Source organism: Vitis riparia, chromosome 7, assembly GCF_004353265.1.
Source record: "Vitis riparia cultivar Riparia Gloire de Montpellier isolate 1030 chromosome 7, EGFV_Vit.rip_1.0, whole genome shotgun sequence".
Taxonomy (NCBI): Eukaryota; Viridiplantae; Streptophyta; class Magnoliopsida; order Vitales; family Vitaceae; genus Vitis; species Vitis riparia.
In genome coordinates, this window is record NC_048437.1 from 22,444,206 (window position 1) to 22,457,005 (window position 12,800).

Sequence of the window (12,800 nt, forward strand, 5' to 3'; positions counted from 1 at the left end):
AGTGGGAGAATTTTGTTATTATGGGCATATTAACAAATTTAGGACCTTTAGATTTGGATATATATTAGGCTATTAGCAGTATGGATTTGGATTTGTTTTTGAGTTATTTATTTTTATGTTTTTTGTTGATTAAATTGAAGTTTTGGGTGATATTTGTTGATTTATATATTTAGAACAAATAAATTATTGTTAAATTTTATTATATTATATTAAAATATATATGTAAATTAGGATGTGCCTTATTCCACTAAAGTCGGTGCCTTAAGTGCGCCTTGCGCCTCAGGCTCCAAGACTACTTTGCGCCTTGGTGCGCCTTGAGCCTTTTAAAACTATGGTTAGAACCTAGGTCAAAAATTTGCACGTTTGTTGGGTATCTAGAATGGACTAAGAAGAGAATAGGCGAATTTCAGTGACTGCAAAAGGTAACTTGAGGTTGATTTTTTATGGTGGAAATGTGCATTTGGGTGGTAGCATGATTGAGATTTGAAATGCTGAATTTTAATGATGGAAAGACACATGATTTAAGAGCTTTTGAGGTAAGTTGCTGAAATTTCTCTTTTGTCTTTTATTCTATTATTATCTCTTTCATCTTCTACATTTTTTTTCCTTCTTTTAATTTAGAAATTTTAGGGTATGTTTGGGTGTGGATGTAAAGGCCACACATGAGTGTTGTTAGATTTGTTGTTTAAGTGATTGTATGATTGAATCTTGATGATTGATGAATTAGGAGTGAGACTAGATTCATTTTCTTCAAATTCTTTTTTATATATATAAGCCATTAGATAATCACATAAAGATTGGCTTTGAATGAATGTATAAATGTGAATTCATGTCTCTTTGATTTGAGATTTTAGTTAATTAATGTTTACAAGTTCATCTTTCACAATTCACACACGCACTTGACACTAATGGATGATCACATGTTTGGGTTTGACTAGGCATTAGTTTAGGATTTTTTTTTATTTTTATTTTTCACTCTTGAGTTGACACAAAAATTAGGCCACAATTGATCTTCTATACAACTACACTTCAAGTCCATATTTAAGTCACTTGAGTTCTACTTTAGCACACTAGAGAATTCACATACATACGCTTACATTTTTTTCCTTGATGGTTAACATTTGAGATTTCATGTGTTTTAATATTTTAAAATTGTTTTAATCTTTTTCCTAACTAAATCAATCCTTAAATTTCTCTTTAAAATTCATCTTAGATCACTAGGTCAGTGAGAAAGTCTTATTCTTAAGAAAACCAAGCTACCTATTTCATTTGGTATGTATCTTCTGGTTTTTAAAATAAATTTCAATTTTGCTTCACGAATTAAATCCATAGCTATAATCAATGGAGTCATTCATAGCCCTAGTGAGCTTATCCATGATCATTCGAGGTAAGGAATTATGGATGAATTTGTGGAAATTAAAAAGGGATATAGTAAATCCTTACATACAAAGTTTTTTAAAAATTGTTTGTCTATTGTCACCGTTGATAGTCCACTACATCTTTAAACTTGTAAATTAGAATCTGACCATTTAAGCACCTTATAAAATGTTTATAATGCTTTTATGACATTTTAGACTTCCTAGACATGTCAATAGAACTTTGTTTGATGTTAAAAAAGTTTTCAAATTAGAAGATATAAGTCAATATTTCAATAGGTTAAGTTTTCACTCTATTTTTTACACTTTAATTTGTTCTGCACAATTAAATTATTAAATGATATTTTTCATTTTTTTAGATATTTTTCCTTAATTTAGAATTCTTAAATTTGATTTTAGACAGAAAAGATTGAGAAATGATTTCCCAAGTGAGAGATGTAATTTTCCCTTGTACCCACTATGCTATCCTAATTTTTTAACAAAGGTATTGCTTATTGATTTTAAAATTAATCCATGTGCATACTTGCCTTGTCATAATTTTTCTTGTAAAATTTACATTTTGAATATATTGTATAATTTTATAGCACTTCTAGGTTAGTTAAAAAAAATCAATATATGCATATTATTAAATTCTATCATATTTTAAGCCTTTTGAGATATTTTTATATATTGGAATTTATTCAAATTTTATTAAATTGTTTGGCTAATTAGATGATAAACTAAACATGTAGGAGATGTTTCCTAAATTTTTTTTATAATTAAATTCACCTTCTAGATTTTTTTTTTTTTAGGATTTGTTTTGTGAAGACTCTTGTTTGACTACATGTTGGAATTTTTGTACAATGTTTACTTTATCTTTTAATTTGGTATGAATTCGTATATCACAACTTGATCTTGGTTTTGGTTTTGTATTATAGACATAATGAGGATGTTGTATGATTTTTTTCCATGATGAGATTTTGCTTCTAGATATATTTTTTTTCTTATGAATGTCTCTATTATGAGTATTTGCTTAGTGTTTGAAATAAGTTATCCATTTTGTCATTTTTAGTTCACTTGTAAATTAATCTAACTTTAGTTATGTGTTGTGAACATGTCATATAGGATAGATGAACTTTATTTGAGTCTTAGGATCACTTTTGGTATTTTATATGGTTTCATTTTTTAATTGTATGTTTGTTGGAAATTTTAAACTTGGTGTTGTATACTATTTGAATTTCCTATATCTTAATTTAAGTTGTACATACATCATGTCAAAGATGAGGTTTTGATTGTGTTAATTATTACTGTTTGTAAGCTAACCCTCTTCTAGCTATATGTAAGCGCATTGTGAGTTGTGTGTGCTATTCAGCCACGTCTCTTACACTTTCTACTTCTTTAATTTTGTAAATATGCAAACCTTGTTTATGAGCTTTCTACTATATGATATTGTTTTGATTGCTTTGATTATTGTTTGATTATTTGAATGGATATAATGCATGTTGTATGTTATATTTGTTAAACTAACTTTGACGTTTTCATGAAAGCGCTTTGGAATGAGTTCAAGTACATTTGTCTTCCCTTCTCATGTGATTAACTTCTTTGTATGTTCGTTTTGGTGTGAATAAGGTGTTGTTTGGTTTTAGATATAATCACCTTTGCTATCTTACGGTATCCATGATTTATCGATAAATTGTATTATTCCTTTTAATCTAGTCAATAGAAACATGCTTTTAGGGCTTAGAAGGGTGCTACCTAAATAGTATATTTTTAATAAGTAACTTGACCTCTGGACTTAGAATTGGGTTTTCAAAGGCACTCTTTTCCAAAAATGAGGAGTCATTTTTTTAGGGTTTTATTTTCCTTTTTAAAATAAATAAAAATAAATACAACTCTAGTTTTATAAAAATAAGTTTTTCACCAAGAAAAAAGCCTTGCTGTCAAGTGGGGATGCATGTGAAAAATACAAGTCCACATCTACGTTCTCTAGCTTTAAAAGGTCGCCTTGTCATTTTACATTTAATGTAGGATTCACATAATGGAACCAACATTTCTAATGGACCTAAACTCTCGAATCTTTGGATCCTATTCAAGTTAATATGACCCAACCATAGGTATTAAAGGTATATTTGATTAGTGGTAGGTTATTTTATTTTATGAGTTAATGTATTCTCGACTTGGTTAATTTCCATAAAAGTTACAGTGATATAAAAGAAAATGAATAGCTCATGTTACACATATTAAAGACTGAAATTAAATTCTTTCTAGACTCCAACACATATAAGCAATCTTAGAGTTCTAGAACATTATTCCCTCCAACTAGTGGTCTAATTGTTCCCATAGTATAAATAACTATTTGAGTAGAAGAGGCAAGAGTCAAGTCAATCTCTCCATCATTGAGTCATTTCCAGACTTAAAGCCCCTATATAAAGAATTACAAATATGGTCAATGACTCTAAAATCTATTTACCAATAACCAATGAAATCTACCACTAAGTAAGACTTAATAATTGAAAGTTAGTGATTACCTTCCTTTCTTTTGAGGAACTCAAGGTACTCATTTTTCTAGTGGCATTTCTTGCCACAAAGGAAACACTTCTCCATGGGTTTCTTCTTAGTCACCTTTCCACTATATCTTTTATCATTTCTTGGATTTAAATGAATTACTAGGATTGGTGTTAAAACTCTTTCTTTTCTTTTTGGAAGATTTGGAAGGGTTTTTTGAAACTACATTAATTGACTTTTGATTTTTGAGAATCCCCTTAATCATTTGTGAAAGGTGAATCTCAATAATGGACTACACCTAGAGAGAAGGTGAATAGGTGTTGTTGAACTATAAAAAAAATTTCCCAACAAAGATTACCTAACCTCAGAACTTCTCAATGTAAATAAACTTCTCTTCCAACAACTTTTCAACAAAGCATAAAATCCACAAGCAAGTATGTATGCACCAACACTCTCCCAATAATTTATAAATGCAATTCACATGCAAATGCTTCAACACTCCTCAAAATTAATTCAAAAGAATAATTATCTTCTTAACTCATTTCAATTTACCACAAAATATCATTAACCAAAATGAACAGAAAGATTATTGAAGATATTCCATGGATAATCACACTTATTTCAGCTCATATATCTTTCATTCAACATATATGCCTAAAAAACCAATGATATCAAAAACTGAAAATAAATCAAAGAGTAGAGTGAAAGAAAGAGACAATTGACACTGAATTTTAACGTGGAAAACCACTGAAGAGATAAAAAAATCTTGAGCCTACAATCGAGTGAAAACATCCACTATGAAGAATAAAAACTAAATACAAGGTTTTACCGAACTCAAGCCAACCAATCGTTCTTGGACCACTTGACTAGCACCTTTCACTTTCAACTTCTCACCTTATTCTTCCGGGGCACTAGAAATGGGAAAAGTTTGTATTTAAAAAGCAAAAGAAACCTTTAATTTGATGGCTGAAATTTGATCTTAAAAACAGTTTTGTTAGATCGATCTACCTCTGTACCTGGATCAATCTAAAAACAAGGGAACAAAAGCCTTTCAACAAAAATATTTCTCTTAGATTTCTTAACTCTTTTAAAGATGAAAAACAGGGTTGATTCACTTCATTCAACACACACTTGGCTACAAACCTCGATCAATTAGCAAAGTCTTAATATTCAAAGGTTAAGTAGTCCGAAGAAGAATTGGAAAACCGAGTTAGAGGACACTTCAGAATTTTGTCCAAAATTGTTAGCTTAGATAAACACTTACAATTTGTAATTCTTTCATCAATTCTAGTAATGACTAGATCATCCTATTCATTGAATAGTTCAACTTAAATTGACTAAAGGATGCTAGATCATCCAAAATATATTTTTTTTATAATAACATCAAATATAAAAAAAATATTTTTTAAATATTTTTACTTCTTAAAAATCAAATATAATTTAATTTTTATATAGAAAAATTAAAATAAAAAAATTAAAAGTTATATATAAAATATAATTTATCAAATTTAAATTATTTTTTCTTTGACTCCACAAAATATTAAAAATGAAAAACAATTGATGTAAATTTAATAACTTTTTTAATTTTATTGACCCAAAAATTTAAATTTTTTTAGAGAAATCTAAAAATTAATTCGAGATAATGAGGTTGTTGATTAAGGTTTAGAGATAATGAAACTCTGTTTGGAGTTGAAACATGGGTGGATTTAGAAGTTAGGCTTGAGTCTTTCAAAACTATGCTCCTGCGTTTGTGTGTCTGTTGGAAATCCCGCATTGTGTGATCGTTAGGGATTGAAAATCCAACCTGAAAAATTATGCTCCCGCCTTATGTGACCGTTGGAAATCCCGCATTGAGTGACCATTAGGGATTTGAAAATCCCGCATTTTTCAGGTTAAAAAGAGCATTTGGGATTTTAATTTATTAACAACTGGATCTTCCTAGAACCCTATAAACCCAAGACTTCCCTCTGTTTTTAGAAAAAGTACTTCATCTGCGATCACAAAGATAAACATGGGGTTGGTGAAAAGACATAGGGATAAGGATCACGACAATTACGAATGGATGATCAGAAGATGCTTTCCATTCAAATTTGCGATAAGGATCTTCTTTCATGGAGGAGGTCTGGACAATTCTGATGGTTTGACTTGGATTTGAAGCCACAAGCTAGGCCAAGGAAGCTTTGCGTCTGTATACTCTACAAAATTGAGATCAAAATCACCAATTGTTTTCATTGATGATAATGGCGGCAGTTGCATCATGCCCTCTGAATTGGCGGTGAAATCAGCAGAAACCTCCAAAGCGTCATCCCTCCGCAGAGAAATGGAGATTCTTGGTGTTCTGAATTCCAGTTCGTATGTGGTGCACTATTATGGGGATGAAAGCACAAGGTCCGATGATGGAAAACTTTACTACAATATATTGCTGGAGAAGTGTTGTGGGGGTAGTTTGGGTAGTCGGATCAGGAATTCTGGTGGGGTTGGTTTGCCGGAGAATGAGGTGAGGTGCTATACTCGGGATATAGTTCGAGGACTCTGTTATAGTCACGGCCATGGTTATGTCCATTGCGACATAAAACCCGATAATATTCTACTAGTGCCGACTTGTTGCAATGGTTTCAGAGCAAAGATTGGTGATTTTGGGTTGGCCAAGGAAGCCTATTATAACCCTGCGGATGAGGATGATGAGGAATGCAGTGGGGTGAGAGGTGAAATGAATTAAGCCGAATTCCCGACCTATGAGAAACAAAAAAAAAAAAAAAAAGAGAAAACACACGCCAAAGAAAAACAATCACACGCACAAGACAATATTTACGTGGTTCGGCAATTTGCCCACGTCCATGGAGTTACAGGGATATCACTATTATCAGAGAAGAATACAGAGTACTTCTGTCAGCTACAATATTTTCTCTTTATATAAAACAAAGCAACCACACCACACTAAAAAACCCTAATTACAAAATGTAGTTCCACAATAGGCTAAACGGACCCAAAAAAATTGCACGAATATTACACATTAAAAAAAAAAAACCACGCAATATTATTTGGGTCGGGTCGTCAAACCAGATAAAAAAAAACTAGGCTCCACAAAGCTCAACAAATCTCCCACTTGGAGACTAGTTCAATCACCAATATCAAACCACTATCCTTCAGGAAACAATCTCTCATTCCTGCAACTCATCCTCCTGTCCTCAAGCTAGAAGACCAATTGAAGTTGCGCACAGCTTCAACTTCTCAATAGTGACACCCTTAGTCAACATGTCTGTCGGGTTCTTAGATCCACAAATCTTCTCAAGTATTACCATTTTATCTTCAATAAGGTAACAAATAAAGCGGTATTTTGTTTGTATATGCTTCGACTTTGAATGAAAACCGAATTTTTGGCAAAAAAAAATTGCACTCTAACTGTCACTGTGTAGAATGCCCATCTCCTACTTCTTACCTAATTCATTTAAGAAACCATGTAGCCAAATCATCTCCTTTCCAACTTTAGTATTTACAACATACTCAGCTTCTATAGTAGACAAAGTAACAATCTTCTATAGATTTGAAGCCCATGATATAGTTGTACTATCTAGAGTAAAAATAAACTCAATAGTACTCTTTCTACTATCAATATCACCAGCAAAATCAGCATCTACATAACCCTGCAGTTTCAAACTTGCACCTGTGAAGCAAAGACATGTATCTAATGAACCATTTAGATATCTTAGAATCCACTTGACTGCCTCCCAATGCTGCTTTCCAAGCCTACTCATGAATCTACTCACAACTCCCACTGCATGAGCAATGTCTAGTCTTGTACACACCATAGCATTCATCAAGCTGCCAATAGCTGAGGCATAGGGCACCTTGCTCATATGGTCCATTTCTTCTTCTGTCTTCGGTGACTGTTCTTTGCTTAGTTTGAAATGACTACCCAAGGGTGTGCTCACTAGTTTAGCTTCATTCATGTTGAACCTGTTGAAAACTTTCTTCACATACTCTGACTGTGAAAGCTTTAATATACCATTAGTCTTGTCTCTAATGATTCTCATTCCAAGGATTTGATTTGCAGCTCCCAAATCCTTCATTGCAAACTATTTGGACAATTGCTTCTTCAGATTATTAATATTCTTAATGTCAAACCCTGCAATAAGCATATCATCCACATACAACAGTAATATGATGTAAGAATTGTCAAAAGACTTAACATAGCAACAGTGATCAACTTCACATTTCTTGAACCCAATTCCATACATAAAACTGTAAAACTTCTTGTACCACTGTCTAGGAGCTTGTTTAAGGCCATACAAGCTCTTTCTCAGTTTGCAGACTAGATTCTCTTATCCTTGAACAATGAACCCTTTTAGCTGAATCATGTAAAGGTCTTCCTCCAAGTCACCATGAAGGAATGCTGTCTTCACATCTAACTACTCAAGATGTAAGTTTCTGCAGCCACCATTCCCAGTATAAGTTTGATTGTTGACATCTTCACAACTGAAGAAAATATCTTTGTGTAGTCAATGCCTTTCTTCTGCTGGAACCCTTTAACAACTAATTTGTCCTTGTAACGTTTGTTACCATCATGCTCATTCTTTATTCTGTATACCCACTTATTGTGCAAAGTCTTCTTTCCTATTGGCAATTCAATCAGTTCCCATGTCTGATTCCCCAACAAGGAATCCATTTCATCTTTCATGGCTAACTCCCACTTGCTTGAATTCTCATCTTGCAAGGCTTCATCATAACACTCTGGCTCACCACCATCAGTCAACAGGAGATAATTTAAAATAGGTGAATAACATTGTGGAGGTCTAATGTTCCTGGAAGATCTGTAAACTTTAGCTACAGGTGTACTCAAGTCTACCTGTGAATTTACATTCTCCTTATCTTCTTCACCCCTTTTTTGGATAGTACTTTCAGTCAATTCATCTAAGTTGACAAACTCAAATTTCTTTTGATCTATCTCTATAACATCTGACACTACAGTTGACCTATCGTTGTACATAACCTGTTCATTAAATATCACATTTCTACTTCTGATGATTTTCCTATTTTGTTCATCCCAAAACCTATAGCCAAATTTCTCATCACCATAGTGAATGAAAAAACATATTTTAGATTTTGCATCAAGTTTACTACGAGCATCAGAATCAATATGAACATAAGAAACACAACAAAAAACTTTTAAATGTGAAAACTTTACCTCTTTACCACTCCAAACCTCATCAGGAAGTTTGAACTCCATGGGAACTAATGGTCCTTGGTTTATCAGGTAAGCTGTAGTGCTAATAGTATCAGCCTAAAAAGTTTTTGATAGTCCAGCATGCAACCTCATACTTCTAGCACGCTCATTGAGAGTTCTGTTCATGCGCTCAACCACACCATTCTGCTATGGTGTACCAGGAATGGTCTTCTCCATCCTAATTCCCTATGCAGCACAATACTCACTAAACCCTCCATCTATGTACTCTCCTCCATTATCTGACCTCAAACATTTTACTTTCAAACTTGTTTCTATCTCAACCATGGCCTTCCACTTCTTAAAAGCTTCAAATACATCAGATTTATTTTTCAAAAAATAAACTCATATTTTTCTGCTTGAGTCATCAATAAAAGTGATGTGGTACCTTGAACCTCCAAGGGATGCAACCAGAGAAGGCCCCCACAAATCAGTGTGTACTAGTTCCAATTTTTCAACCTTCGGTGTCCTGCCAGTTTTCAAGAAGCTCACATTTTTTTGTTTTCCTAAGATGTAACTTTCACACATGTCAAAATCAATGGACTTCAATTCTGGTAGTTTTCCTTTTGATAACAGCATCTTCATCCATTTCTCACTCATGTGACCAAGTCTGCGGTGCCATAGACTTGTATCAGTGCTTGCATCAGTAACTGCAATTGTGTCTCTTGGACATGAGGTCATATACAGAGTACCAGTCTTCTTTCCACGAGCCAATACCCTAGCTTCCTTTGTAACCTTCCAAGTACCACCAACAAATAGTATTGCATGTCCTTCATCATCAAGTTGTCCAACAGAAATCAGATTCCTCCTCAGGTCAAGAATATGTCGAACCTCATCCAGTAACCAAACAGACCCATTGGGCAACAATATTCGGACGTCTCCCAGACCCACAACATCCAAGGCTGAACCATCAGCCAAATACACCTTACCAAAATCACCTGCAGCATAATTTTGTATGATTTCTCGGTGTAAAGTGGTATTATACGAAGCTCCTGAATCCAAAACCCAATCATCAAGTGGACTGTCTACTGCAAGAAGTAATGCATCATGTACCTCTTCTGTTACAGCATTAGCAGAATCATCTTCATTTTTCTTTTTAAGACTTTTGCATTGCCTTCTAAAGTGACCTATTTCCCCACAGTTCTAACATTGTACTTGTTGGCTTGATCTAGATTTTCTTCTGTTCCGATTAGAATTTTTGGATTTTAATCTACCCTGGTTTGAATTTCTGTCATTACCTCAGCCTTTTGTCTCAAGGTTTAAGGTAGAACCAGATCCTGAGGTTTCGCCTGCATCTCTTCAACGAATCTCCTCAGCCAGAATTAAATCTCGTATATCATTGTACTTGAGCGTTTCATTTCCCGTAGAATTGCTTACTGCCATCCCCATTGCCTCCCAACTGTTTGGCAAAGAAGCCAAGACGATCAGAGCACGAATCTCACCATCAAAATCAATTTCTATAGACGACAATTGATTTGTGATTGTATTAAATTCATTCAGATGTTGTGCTACTGATGCATTCTCTACCATCTTCAAATTGAACAATTACTTCATCAGATGCACCTTATTGTTTGCGGACAACTTTTCATACATACCGGACAAAGCCTTCATCAAATCTGCTGTGGTCTTCTCCTTTACAACATAGTGTGCAACAGACCTAGACAGAGTTAACCTAATAACTCCTAGAACCTGTCTATCAAGAAGCGCCCATTCTTTAACCTTCATACTCTCAGGTTTTGTCCCTAAAAGAGGTAGATGCAATTTCCTCCCATAGAGATAATCTTCAATTTGCATCCTTAATACGCAAAGTCTGTGTCATTAAACTTTTCTATTCCAGACGCCTTTCCTGCTTCCTCTGCCATTACTCCCACTCAAACCTAACCCTAGGCTCCGATACCAATTGAAGGGAATTAAACTGAATTCCCAACCTGTGTGAAACAAAAAAAAATAGAGAAAACAAACGCCAAAGAAAAACAATCGCACGCACAAGACAGTATTTACGTGGTTCGGCAATTTGCCTACATCCACGAAGTTGTAGGGATATCACTATTATCAAAGAAGAATACAAAGTACTTCTGTCAGCTACAATATTTTCTCTCTATATAAAACACAGCAACCACAACATACTAAAAAACCCTAATTACAAAATATGATTCCACAATGGGCTAAACGGGCCTAAAAAATATTGCACGAATATTGCACATTAAAAAAAACCACGCAATATTATTCGAGTCGGGTCATCAAACCAGATCAAACAAAACTAGGCTCAACAAAGCCCGATAAGAGGTATTTTCCGATACATGTCCCCTGAATTATTGACACATAACATGCAGTGTTGGCTTTCAGATATATGAGCCCTTGGGTGTGTGGTGATAGAAATGATGACAGGGAAGCTGGTCTGGAGTTGTGAACAATTTGAAGGGTCCGACATGAGAGATCTTTTGAGGTGGATAGCTTACAGCCCTGAACTCCCAACATTTCCAAGTAACATTTCAGAGCAAGGAAGGCATTTCTTGGAAAGTTGTCTTCATAGGGACATTGACGAGAAGTGGTCAACCCTTATGCTAATGCGACACCCTTTTCTATTAGAGGATGGCCAAAGGTTTGAAAGCAACCTCTTAATGGAATAAGGCGAGTTAGAACATCAAGTTTCAAGTTTTAAAGGGCAAAGAAGTGTATACTATGTACAGGGCGAGGCTGAAGGTAGTGGGTTAAGGTGGGTTTTCTTTTCCTCTGAATGGAATAAGCCCTGATGAGGACTCCTATCAAGCCAAAAGGAGGAGAAAGCTTGGGCAACGAAATATGAGAGCGTGGAGTGTATTAGTTTAGGGGCCAAAACGGTCAGATGCTTTATTCAATTGTACATTTTTGTAAAAGCCATCATATAATACATCATTGTTGTAACATGTGATATGAATGACAGTAGAAAAGTTTCAAGGTCATACATGTGTGCATCGAATTCTTACCATGATTGATGAGAATGATTTTCAAGAGTTTAGAGACTCATACATGGAAGTACAAAGACTTTAATAGGTTGACCATGATTTAAGTAAGGCCAGGGCAGAAGAGCAAGAATGTAAGAAGAAAAAGGGCTAGAATTTGAACCATGCAGAATTGCTTAACATAATTTATGCAATTGAAACAGTGGAATACACATTTGACTATCTAATTATTGCTCTACAAGTAAAACTAATGAAGCAAGAACCTAGTTTTATTGCACATTCTCGAAACAAATGGGCCGCATTTCTTACTATTCACCTAATTATTACCAACCTCTCCCAACCTTGACTTATTTTCTCTATGAAGGCATATGCCAACCATGCATGAATCTTCCACTCCTACTTTAAAAGTGGCTAATAATTATCTATTCAGCACTTAAACCAAATTGTTTTCCTCTTCTTGGCTTGTGGTTGCCTTTTAGTCTCCCATCTCTTTTCTATAAGCTGAAGTTGTTGCTGCCGCCACCATAAGAAGAACAATATTCTTAGAGTAGTTGTATGTTCTTGATGCTTTTATAATTGCAAGGTTTTGAGGCACACCATCAAATTCAAAAATCTGGAATGCCACTTGACCTAGATGAGTACTCGGTTACCAACTTCAAGAACATGGATGATTTGTCATCTAATAGTCGTATTGGCATATCAAACTCTACAACTTAACCTGCCAAGTTTCCTAAAATCAAGTTCCATTAGCACTCACATGGAGAGTCTGTCCACCAA

The 12,800-nt window shown here is 34.3% G+C and overlaps 1 protein-coding gene across 1 annotated transcript; it reads left to right on the forward strand.

The window, feature by feature from the left end:
- Positions 1-5,871: 5,871 nt before the first annotated feature.
- On the forward strand, positions 5,872-6,579 carry LOC117918164 (mitogen-activated protein kinase kinase kinase 17-like). Its single transcript, XM_034834679.1, has 2 exons — positions 5,872-5,876; positions 6,018-6,579. Exons 1-2 carry the CDS (start codon positions 5,872-5,874, stop codon positions 6,577-6,579), a joined length of 567 nt encoding a protein of 188 aa, XP_034690570.1.
- The last annotated feature ends 6,221 nt before the right edge of the window (positions 6,580-12,800 follow it).